Source organism: Hyperolius riggenbachi, chromosome 2, assembly GCF_040937935.1.
Source record: "Hyperolius riggenbachi isolate aHypRig1 chromosome 2, aHypRig1.pri, whole genome shotgun sequence".
Classification (NCBI taxonomy): Eukaryota; Metazoa; Chordata; class Amphibia; order Anura; family Hyperoliidae; genus Hyperolius; species Hyperolius riggenbachi.
In genome coordinates, this window is record NC_090647.1 from 131,707,486 (window position 1) to 131,719,807 (window position 12,322).

Genomic DNA, 12,322 nt, shown 5'->3' on the forward strand with positions numbered 1-12,322 from the left:
TCGGCGCCTCTCTAACCAGTTTAACCAGTTGTTTTTTTGAGTTCATTTAATTACCTTTTATTCTTTTGGCGCCTCTGTATCATGTACACCAGTGGTTCCCAACCTTTTCCGGCCCGGGGAACACTTTCTGACCATATTTTTCTCCGGGGAACGGCGGGGGGGGGGGGGGGGTGTTAGGGGGCGGGTGTTTGCGCCTAGTGGACAGTGCCGTGCGCAGTGGGGGGGAGGGGGGGCTGGGGTGCGGCTGCATAGCTAGCATAGTTGCCCCAGTATAGGGAGTTTAGTTGCCCCAGTATGGTTAGTATAGTTACCCCAGTATAGTGCCCCAGTATAGCTAGTATAGTGCCCCAGTATAGCTAGTATAGTCCCAGTATGGATAGGTAGTGCCCCTGTATAGTGCCCAGTATGGGTAGGTAGTGCCCCAGTATAGCCAGTAAAGTGCCCAGTATAGCTAGTATAGTGCCCAGTATAGCTAGTATAGTTGCCCCCAGTATAGCTAGTTTAGTTGCCCCCAGTGTAGGTAGTTTAGTTGCCCCCAGTATAGCTAGTTTAGTTGCCCCCAGTGTAGGTAGTTTAGTTGCCCCCAGCTAGTTTAGTTGCCCCCAGTATAGCTAGTTTAGTTGCCCCCAGTATAGCTAGTTTAGTTGCCCCCAGTATAGCTAGTTTAGTTGCCCCAGTATAGCTAGTTTAATTGCCCCCAGTATAGCTAGTACAGTTCCCCCCAGTATAGATGCCCAGGAGGGGGGAAGCAGCGCTAGAAGGAGGGGCAGTGGAGGCAGCGGTGGGGAGGGGGAAAATATCCCCCCCCCTCCCTCACCTGGGACCCCTCCTTCTGCCCCTCTCCATTTAGCGGTGGCAAGTGCGGGCTCGGCGGCGGGGAGACATGCGCAGAATTACTCACCGCGCCACGTTCCAAGCGCCGGCAGTGTCATGTCGTCACAGATCTCCGCCTTCAATGCCGCCCACTGTGCTTCCGCTAATCAGGAAGCACAGTGGGCGGCATTGAAGGCGGAGATCTGACGACATGACGCTGCCGGCGCTTGGAACGTGGCGTGGTGAGTAATTCTGCGCATGTCTCCCCGCCGCCGAGCCCGCACTTGCCACCGCTAAATGGAGAGGGAGAGGGGCAGAAGGAGGGGTCCCAGGTGAGGGAGGGGGGGGATATTTCCCCCCTCCCCACCGCTGCCTCCACTGCCCTTCCTTCTAGCGCTGCTTCCCCCCTCCTGCGCCCTACAGTAGGAACAGGTCTGGCGAGAGGCCAGACCTGTACGGCACACCAGGAAACATCCCGCGGCACACTAGTGTGCCGCGGCACAGCAGTTAAAAAACGCTGATGTACACTACATTGAGTCCACCCTGGGTGGAGGGTTGTTACCCTATTTTCCTGTCTACAGAGAGCGACTTTTTATTCCTGAGTGGGATCAGGATTGTTCTCCCCACCTGCATATACAGTGGTTGCCTAATGGTAACCCTGGTTTGTAAGTATAATTTTTACTTCTCATTTATTTTGTTGTCTCCAAGACGAATTACACTATTGGGGCTCTTGGTGTCCCTCTGCAGTAGTGCAAAAGCACTGACACAGGGACAGACACAGGGACAGACACAGGGACACTTGTACTTTATTAGGTAAGATTTGCCACTATAGGCCAGTGTAAAAGTAATCAACTGAAAAAAATTAAACCGACTCTTTGCAGTCCAGCCATGAACAATACTTTTGGGAGACGCTAATCTAACGCCTCTGTGGTTAAGCTACCCTGGTCAGGTGTGTATATACTGTGTTGTACTTTATTCACCTGCTACGCTACCTCAACCAGTCATAACCCCTTGCCCCTGCAACTTTTGATGGTGCTTCCCTCTCTCACTCTGTGGCAACCCCTATGGCCAAGGGGCCCATCTGCCAGTGCTTATATGCATGACTCCCTCAATTATGAAAAGCAGAGCCTCTAAAACATCTGCTTTGTAGGAAGGGCCTGCATTGGGAAGGGTAAGAAGATGGGGGCCCTGTACATCACAGGGCTCCCCTGTTGCTGCGGGGACTGCCTCTCCAGTAGTTACTCCTCCCACCCTTGCGGTCAGTTTCTTCTAGAAAAGCCAGTGATACTACCAGTATGCATGGATTTCAACAAAGAAAAAATGTGTGCATCAACCAAGTAGAACCTGATAAATATGGCTTTGCAAATTTGGCCTTATTGGCTAATCTCAAGACTTCGCTCATGCAAATATGCATTTGCTTTCGCATGCCAAAATATGCAGGGTCTAAATATAATACCGCAAAGCGGTTGCCCTGTGGGGATTAGTTCATGCTACATTAGCACTATCCAGTGTGTATGCAGGCCTGGATTTCCTGAAGAGCCACAAAGGCCCGAGCCTTGGGCGGCTGCAGACCAATGGGACACCTTGACAAGAAATAGGGGTTGATACATATGAAAGAGAAGGCTGCAATAGGGGAAAAATGGAAGCTGATGGCTACCAAAGGAAATTATACATTAAAGAGAGGAGCAGTAGTACATGGATGATGCAAATGGATGATGCAAATGGAAGAGGGGGCTGCACATGGAATGGGAGGGGAATTGGTGCACATGGAAGGGGAGTCCCAATATACTTGGTCTAGGGGCACAAAAAGTATAAATCCGGCCTTGTATGTATGTGTTTGCGAGCAAAATTGAGGTGTACATGTAATTAAGGGGCTGAGAAATTTGGGTGCAGGATAAAGCTGAAAAATTGTTCACCCTACTCCTGCAAAAAGTCCTGGCAGCATTAATTACTGTTCCTCGTTCAGGCCGCCATGGACCCTGGGGTAAGACGTAATTTGGCTGCCAGCAGTCGAATTACGCTATATTTATCTTAATGTGGGCTTTCTTTTGACGGTGCCCAAATTACTGTCTGAGCACTGCTACCTGTACTTCACATTACGACCTATGGCAGCATCAGTGCTGTTTTTGCCTGTTTTTGACTCTAAACTGAGTTCTCCGGGAGAGCTCACACAAACACAAGGAGAACTTACTAACTCCACACTAGAACTCTAATGCTGTGTGGCAAAAGTGCAGCCACTACACCACCATGCAACCAATCACCCAGATGCTGTATGCGAGGATCGTCAGCTCTTTGGCTGCAAAACAATCCCAGTGAAACATTCCCCAGGCTTGTCCTGGTTATTTCACGTAATGCAAAGCCATCTCAAAAATACTGTATATTCTTTACAAACATATAAATAAGTCATCTACTCATGACAAGAAAAATAACCATTTTATCCATCATCGTGCCTCATGATTTCTGGATGTCACACGTACCATAATGATCTCCCCGGGAATAGGTGTCCTTAGCTTACTTCGGAAGCGAGCATTGAGTTCCTTAATAGGAATCAGCACCAGCAGGCAGAGAATAGATATAATCAGTTCTGCTACGTTGGTCTTATGCACAGCTCTGAAAACTGATGCCAGTGTCTGCACAAGAAAAAAAAACACATATTCATATACAACAACAACAACAATAAAACATTTGTAAAGCGCTTTTCTCCAATAGGACCCAATGTGCATAAGCTTGGCTCAGATCAGTACATAGTGATGTGTACAGGGCAAGGTGTTATGTGATCATAAATGCCAGACTAAACAGGTCGCTTTTCAATTTTGATTCAAATGTGTCTAGGGTTGGAGCTGTCTTGATTAAGTTTGGCAAGGCATTCCAAAGGGTAGGGGCAGCATGACAGAAAGCTCTGGCTCCAAAGGTTTTTAGTTGAACTTAGGGGGTAGACAAGTTATTGGATCCTTTTGATGTGAGGTTGCACAGTTGTACAGTTGCACAGTTGCAACAAATCCTTCAGGTATCCAGGGCTAACTACGTCAGGTATCCAGCGCCTAGGTTGTGTAGGGATTTGAATATACATGTCTCTCCCATCATTCATCCGTTGTCTGTACATTTTTACAATTGTCATACATCCTTCTAACAGTGCATGTAGTTAAACTTCTGTTAAGCACAGTACATTTATTTTATGTATTTTCTGTATGCTGTCATAAGTCATATACACCTACAGTTTTCAAGTTAGATTCCTCTCTCAATAAAAAAACTGCTGTATTACTGCTGCACAAATGCTTACTGTATATCCTCGAATATAAGTCGACCTTGTGTATAAGTCAACTCCAATATTTGACACTCTTAAGCTGGAATTTTTTTTTGACTCAAGTATAAGTCTACCAAGGAAAATTAATGGCTGCACTTAGGGACTAGGAATAATTAACAGCTGCACTTAGGGACCAGGAGGGGTTAAAGACTGCACAGTATACAGTATTACAACCATTAACCCCTCCTATCACTAAAGTGCAGCCAGTAATTCCTCCAGGCCCCCAAGTGCAGCAATGATTCACTCTCCTTCCCTGCAGCCCAGAATCCCCCCCCCCCCACACACACACACACACTGCCCCCTTTCCTTGGTAATGATTGTGGACAGGCCTTTCAGACCTGTGTTTTTTGGCATTTCCTTTATCATGAAAGTATCACTTGCCACTGGATAAATTGCTGCAAATGGGAAAGTGAGTACACACATAATAGTACACACATTACTCAGTGTGCTCAGGGTTGCTCCTGTCTCGTGTATAAGTCAATCCCTTTACTTTTACTTAGTGAGTCAGACCTAAATTTCTAGACTAAAGGCCCGTACACACACCGTACTAAAGGCAACGACGGGTCCGTCGTCACCTCCCGCTGGGCGGGTTTTCAGCAGACAGTCCGGCGTGTGTACAGTCTGTCGGCGGACTGATAAGGCTGTTTCTGAATCATCCGCCGGGCAGATCGCTCAGAAACAGCCTTATCAGTCTGCAGACAGACTGTACACATGCTGGACTGTCGCTGGAACGCCCGCCCAGAGGGAGGTGACGACGGACCCGTCGTTGCCTTTAGTATGGCGTGTGTACGGCCTTTATAGTCAAGTATATGCGGTACATTTGCAATGTTGAATGTTATCAGAAACTCCCTCTGCATTTCAGTTTGCAAGTGTGAATTTCCAAAACTGTAAGGAAAAGTTGCATTAAATTTCTAGTCTGGAATCGGTACTCTGTGTTGTGCTTGCTTTCAGCACACAAAGCTGCTGTTGCTGTACTACCTGCATGTTTTATTTGTTGCACAGAGAAGAAACAATTGTTGATTGTTTGTCAAATCTGCACAAACTGAGTGAAAACTAGATTGTAGGACACACCCAGTGTGCGTACACACATGCGACTATAGTCGTTTGAAACGATCGTTCCCCGATCCTTTCAAACGACGATCGTTTGAAAAAAAGCAGCCAACGACCATGAAGTGTAACGACGGACGAGCTAGATCATTCAAAATGAATGATCTAGCTTGGCGGATTTTTCCCAACGACGATCGTTTGCAAAAGTAGTACATCGTTGGAAACGATCGTTCGTACTAGGCTTGACATGAGCATTTCACTATTTCTCCATGGAACTTTTTATTTTTATGCGCAGGCGCAATAGTTACTTTTACGTGATGTAACGTTCGTTCTAACGATCTGATCGTTACACACCTTTTAAAACTAACTTTACTTAGGTCGTTCTTTCATCAATTAAAAGTTCGTTCGTCGTTGACAACGAACGATTGTTGTCGCATGTGTGTACGTAGCTTTAGAAGAGTCTATTACAATCAGTGTGAACTGGCTGAGCATTTGAGTTCACTATGCAGGTTAATCAATTTAAAATAATGTGTGATTATTCCTAGCAATTTGTAGAGCAGAACTGAAGTGATTACTTTTGTCTCAACAAAGAAGTTCCACTTTAAGAGAACATTTTAACTAGGTTAGGTAAAGCAAAATGTTTAACTAGGTTTTATTAAAGGGAGGGATTATGATTCTATTAAATGTGACAACTTTCATGGCTGACCTTGAAAATCACGAAGTGTCCAGTGTGACGCGGGAGAGGGAGTCCCATCATGTTTTGTATCTGAGAGATGGTCACATGGAAAGCCGCAGCATTGGTGAATGCTTTCACTATGGGCTCAGACAAGTAGGTAGACAGGAAGCCAAGTTGTAGGACAAACATGCTCACCTGTAAACATCACAACAAGATATTACCGTACAGTACATATTACCGAGTCAAGTTTATGGAATATTACTCATAAATATGTTTCTAGAAAATATTCACGTTTGCTACTTTCTGAAGCATCTACACATGTTTATAAGCTAAAGATAACCACAACTGTGCCACCAAGCATGGGCAACCTTACCTATATACAACACCTATTACTTATAATGTAGCTACTGGTGACTCCCGAGGAAATCTAAAACACCACTGAATGAAAGAATACATTTAATAAAGATAGATTAAACACATTTTATACACAGATAATACATGTACATTAATTTGTTAATAGCTAGCTTGCTGGGTTTGCAATGCTGACATCCTGTATGAATATCAGATGCATCCTAACTGGACTGAACAGCAATCTGTGAGTTGCCGAGACCCCTCCCCCTCCCATCATCACCCTCAGGAGGTAGTCAGGGAGGAGCTGGGAGGGTTCACCAGCCAGTCTTTCACTGTGAACACTGAGCAGATAACCTGGTCCTGCCCACCTCCTCTGTGCTGCTACTGACAGACTAACTATACCTATAACCAGCGCAGTACCTACAGCTCTACATAATTTCACCATCATCAATTCCCATTTAGTTCTTCCCTGCTCTGTGTGTAATAAAGTATTTACTCTTCTTATACCCTCTCCAATCTCCATCGCAGAGAACCTGTCCTGAGCTGACAATGCTTTAGCTGTGACTGGCAAAGCACAACAAAAAACTAAGGTGTGCTAACTTCCCACAGAAGCTGCTGGTTAATTTCTACAGATGCACTATAGAAAGTGTTGTGACCAGTTGCATGACGGCCTGGTACAACAGCTGCACCAAGGCTACTAGAGCAGCCCTGCAGCGAATTGTTAAAAAAGCAGAGGTCATTATCGGCACTGAACTAAAATCACTGGAACTTTTGTATGAGACTGGCTGTACGAGAAGGGCCAAAAACATTATCAAGGACAACACTCACCCTGGAAATGCCTTGTTTCAGCTCCTTCCATCAAGTAAATGTTTTAGATCAATCTGCACACACACAAACAGACTGAAAAACAGCTTTTTCCCATCCACCATAAACTTGATAAACTCTGAATCCTCCCTGAAATAATTAACACTGTGTACAAATTGCTTAAGTACATGTAATACCTGTCATATTTGTATAATTTCTTCTCTTTCTACCTTTGTTACTATCACTATGTTGCCTATATGCACCATGGGGTTGTCATGAAAAGTAATTTTGTTGTGTTACACAATGACAATAAAGTGCTTGAATCTTGAATCTTCATGGTAGGTCCGCCCCTGGTCACAATATATCCTATATTAGTAAAATGTGTGTAGTTACCATGATAAGTCCCATCAGGAAGGCTATAGCAGCAGCCATGCCTATTCTTTGAGTGTAGATTTCCAGCTGCTCCTCGCTGGTGAGGTTCCTCTCCTCAGTATTTTGGACAAGATGTTCATCAATCACTGAGCCAGTCATCAGGCTTAGCACAGCGAAGGTACCTGAATGATTAAGTTTCATTATGACATTCAGCTACATGTGGCTACACATAAAATACAGGGCTACAGTTATTTTGTGTCTGCTTTATCGATTTTCCAAAAGTGTCAAGAAAAAAAAAACATTCATCTAAAATTATAATGTCAGCCACACACAGATTTTTTAACAAACACTTTAAGCAATTGAGGCCCTGTTCACAGTGCTCAGCATAATTCTGCATGTCAGCTCACTGCCTAGTTCTGTATACAGTTATTCTAACTCATTGCATGCAAGCTTTGTATTAAAGTGTGTTGTCCATTCTGCATTGTAGTTCATACGCATTATAACACTGACCAGTGACCACTGTGAACCTAGCCTCAAAAAATGTTTTATTTTGTTTGAGGCTAGTTAAAATTTGAAATATGATGGTTGTCTTTCCTTTTATATTTCTGAAATTGCCACTATGCTGTAATTTTGAGATTTTCTCCCGGCAGTGAAGTTCATTGTGATCTGTCAGACCGTGGCCTAAAAATACTAAAACAATTTTATCAATATTTTTTTATTCGTTTTCTTGCTTGTAAGCCTAAAATGGCATGAAACTCAAACTTAATCTCTGTTCTAAAATGTTAAACACAGCATAAGAACTGCTAGGAAACATTTTATTGGCAAAACGTTACTGGAAGTGTTAATAACTCAAAGTCCCACTTCACTCAGAAGCTATATGATAAGATTGCCATCGCCAGTTCAAAATTATCAGGCTGTCTTGGGTTACTATTTAAAAATCACCCTGTAGACAGCAAAAGCTTCTCTGCTTTGTTTGATCTATAATTTAGTAACATAAGTCTGATCATTTTGTACAGACAACCTTATCAATTATCTTCAGAATTAGCAGGCAATACTGATTTAGAAAGAAAATAATCAATCCCTAGGGGCGGTGATCATGGACACTGACCTGGTAACGCACGTGGCTAACAGGCAATGCTCCCTCAGCGGTAGTAATGGAAAAATTGCCATGTGCAGGTAGCGTACTTTACTGTCTTTGGTGGACTAAACATCCAAAGTACCTGTTCTGTGCTGTAAAAAGTGTTGCTTATATTGTATGTTGTTTTTAGTTTGGGACAAACAGTAGGCTTGCTCACAGTAGACAGGATTTTCAACGTTAAGTTGTATAGGCAGGGTTAAGCGTGTAGTTTTTCTAACAACAAATTGCAAACCACTGTGCAACCAGTGTTAATCAATGGATGGTTCCTAATGGCTCACATTATGCACATCTTTTCATTTACGTTGTATGTACGGAGAAAGCTTAGTTATGTGCGCACAGCATTTTTTCAGACACCGTGTGCCTTCTTTTTTTTTTAATTGTGCTGCTGTGGACAAATGCATCAACATGCGTTGTATTTTTGCATATGAATGCATCCAAAGAGAGCATGTGAACATATATGCTACCTTATATACGCATCTAGTGGAAAGGTTTTTGTTTGTGTTTTGTTACCTGTTTTATGTATATATTGTAAGCAGCATTATGTATATATTGTAAGCAGCATTATGTATATGTTGTAGGCAGCCGCCACTACACAAATAAAGCCTTGATATTTGTGAAATACAATGATTGTCTCCAGACTTGCTTCGCACTGGGCTTGTCCAAGAAGGCCAGAAAGCACCCACCATCTACACAGTATCTCCCATAAAACAGTACACATTAGTTGCAATAACATCATCAAGCAGGAAGAAGATAATCAGTGGTCATAGACCAAAAATGGAAACATAGCATTATTGGACTGATGTAATTGTATGGCCTTACCAGTAGAGACGTGACGTCCAGTCCCAAGTAGCATGTACAGTAAAACAGGAAAGAAGGATGTGTAGAGTCCATAAACTGGAGCCACCGAAGTTAGTAGTGCAAAAGCCATCCCTAGAGCAGAAATATTCCAGATTCAAGCATGGACCAATTGAGTGGATTCATTATGTCTGCAGATTACTTTGAACCAAATCAAGATTGCCATGTACATCTACTTCTCATCACATACCAAGTAATGTACAGGTAAATATTGGTAATATTTAAACTGAACCAAGCACCATTTTTAGCACCTAGGACATCTCAATAGCACATTAAAAATGCATGCCAACAATGTGGTTAATTCATAAAAAAAAATCAATTTTACCTCTACTTTTTACATTTGAATGTTTTAGCAGAGGGTTTTATGTCCCTACTTCCAAGGCCTGTCCAACTGCAGAAGTTTCAGGCAGATCAGGACTGCTATATTGCATACCTTAGCAGAGAGAAAGCAAAAGCTTTCATCAGCGGGGGTGGGTAGATAGTACACTGTGCTTCAAGGAGTTTAGAGATGTCACGTATGCCATCTTCCCCTGGATAAATAATGAGCAGCTAGAGGGGGAGGGGTGAACATGAAAACACCTATTACTATTAGAAACCAAGAAAGAAAAGTGGCACTTGGTTCCCTTTAGGGGAAACATCAGCCAAATGGTGCTCATACATGGTACAATTTTTTTTAAATCCAATCTTACCATTTCTATGTAGTATAAAGGTAAATTAAGTGAATATACGGAAAGGATAAATTAGGCAGTTCTCTTATATTACATAGAAATGGTAAGATTGGATGAAAAGAATTGTACCATGTATGGGCCCCAAAAGTCTTTTATTTTAGCTTTAGATTTTAGCTTTACAGCTGTCTTTGTACTCACAATGGAGATTTTCCCTTATTTCCTGTTTTTAGAAGTTCTGACCTTGGGGCATGAAATGATGAAAATCTTCTCAGCAGGAACCTAGACAGGGATAAAAACTTCCCAGACATGTTGTCACTTTCTCAGTTTGTGTGTTTCCATTACAGCACTTTTACTTCTCTCTTCCTGTTCTTGATGGGAGAAGAAATCTCACAGCTGGACTCAGACAGCATTTAAAACCTGACAGAATGTCTAACCATTTCTCACTGAATTAGAAGCTAAAATATAATATACATAACACTTTAAATATATATAATGTACAGTAGAACAAGTTTTTTTGTAAATAAAAATGTGTAGTTTTCTTTCCAGCAGTGATAATGCTCAGTAAGTGTACACTCAGGAAATCATATAAGCCTGGAATCAGCCAGAGAAGCATATCAGACTTCATAAAAACAACACCTGCCTGTGGCCATCCAGTGCTTCAATTACTAACTACAGTCCGAAAACCATAGCAGTCAGCACTCAGCAGTACTAATCACTAATCATCTGGCTCCAGGATCTCCTGGAGGGCTTCCCCCGTCGCCATGGCGTGACGTCAAAAGGGTCTCCGATCCACCCCACAGCGCTGCCTGGCATTGATTGGCCAGGCAGCACACGGGGTCTGGGGGGGGGGGGGACGGCTGTGGCGCGACGGATAGCGGCGGATCAGCGGGTAGCGGTGGCGATCGGATTGCACACGCAGCTAGCAAAGTGCTAGCTGCGTGTAGCAAAAAAAATTATGCAAATCGGCCCAGCGGGGCCTGAGCGGTGCCTTCCGGCGGCATAGCCCGAGCTCAGCTCGGGCTTACCGCCAGGAAGGTTAACCCCTTGAGGACTGCAGGGCTAGTGACCAGGCCATTTTTAGTAAAATTGGCCACTGCAGCTTTAAGGCCAAGCTGCAGGGCCGCACAACACTGCACACAAGTGATCCCCCCCCCTTTTCTCCCCACCAACAGAGCTCTCTGTTGGTGGGGTCTGATTGCTCCCCCCATGTTTGTTTTATTTATAAAAATCCCTGTTTCCTTAAAACCCTTCCCTCCCTCCCTCCCTCCCTCCCCACAGCCAGCCAATTACGGCGATCGGCTGTCATAGGCTTCTGCCTATGAGAGCCGATCGCTCTCTTGTCCCCCAGGGGGACAGCCGTGTCACACGGCTGTCCCCAGTGCAGCACTGCTGCTGATCGCAGCGCTGCACAGTGTAAATAGACGGCGCGATCGCCGTCTAACAGTCTCCCGAGCGGCAATAGCCGCTCGGAGACTGATGAGGGGCGGAGCTCCGCCCTCCGAGCATGAGATGCGCGCGCAGCATGCGCGCAATCTCATGCAAATTACAGCCCCAGGACTTTACGCCAATCGGCGTTAGGCGGTCCTGGGGCTGCCGCCGTGGCCACGCCCATCGGCGTGACGCGGTCGGAAAAAGGTTAATGTAAGTGGCGGGATTCTATTGTGGAATCTTATTTTACTGACTTTAAAAACATTTTTTTGTTTGAAGTATTCAAAATCGATTTTCTTGAACACTACAAGGTCTTAGGATTTTTTTGCATTAGTTCCCACTATTCTCCCAAGGATATCTGGAAAATTTGGTGAAGATTGCATTTACGGGGGCTTTGCAATTAACCGTGGAAGTCAGCGGTATTGACTTTTAATGTAAATGGCACAATTTGGAATTTCACTCAGAATTCCGAATTCCAAGTTGGAATGCCAATTTCTGATGCGGAAAATTGAAATTCAATGAAATTCAGGAAACTCATTCCTATTCAGGAGTATCCCCTTTTTTTGCACAATGGAAAACTAAAATCACTTATAATGCAGCCACTAATAAAGCATATCACAGCCACATAGGCAAAGCAGAAACATTTTAGGGCATTCCCATCCTCAGTTGCCCTCAACAGCCACAATCTAGTTTATAATTCATCGGAAGAGCACAGGAGTGGTCTAACCAACGACGCAATTGTTGTGGCCATGCGACTTTTTCTGCAATGAGCAATCCAAGATATCCCGCTATGGGTATGTTTGTGCTATTCTTTTGTGCGATGCGTGCTGCTCACAACTGTCAGAGCTTTAAGATCCCTGATGCCG

The 12,322-nt window shown here is 44.0% G+C and overlaps 1 protein-coding gene across 1 annotated transcript in view; it reads right to left on the reverse strand.

Annotated features, from left to right (window-relative positions):
• Positions 1 to 12,322, reverse strand: part of LOC137544085 (solute carrier family 26 member 10-like) — a 78,364-nt gene that overhangs the window by 38,144 nt on the left and 27,898 nt on the right. The window contains exons 2-5 of the mRNA XM_068265148.1: positions 9,325 to 9,435; positions 7,389 to 7,549; positions 5,871 to 6,035; positions 3,291 to 3,443 (exon numbers count right to left, since the gene is read on the reverse strand). Coding sequence (XP_068121249.1) covers positions 3,291 to 3,443; positions 5,871 to 6,035; positions 7,389 to 7,549; positions 9,325 to 9,435 — 590 coding nt within the window. The remainder of the gene's footprint in view (positions 1 to 3,290; positions 3,444 to 5,870; positions 6,036 to 7,388; positions 7,550 to 9,324; positions 9,436 to 12,322) is intronic.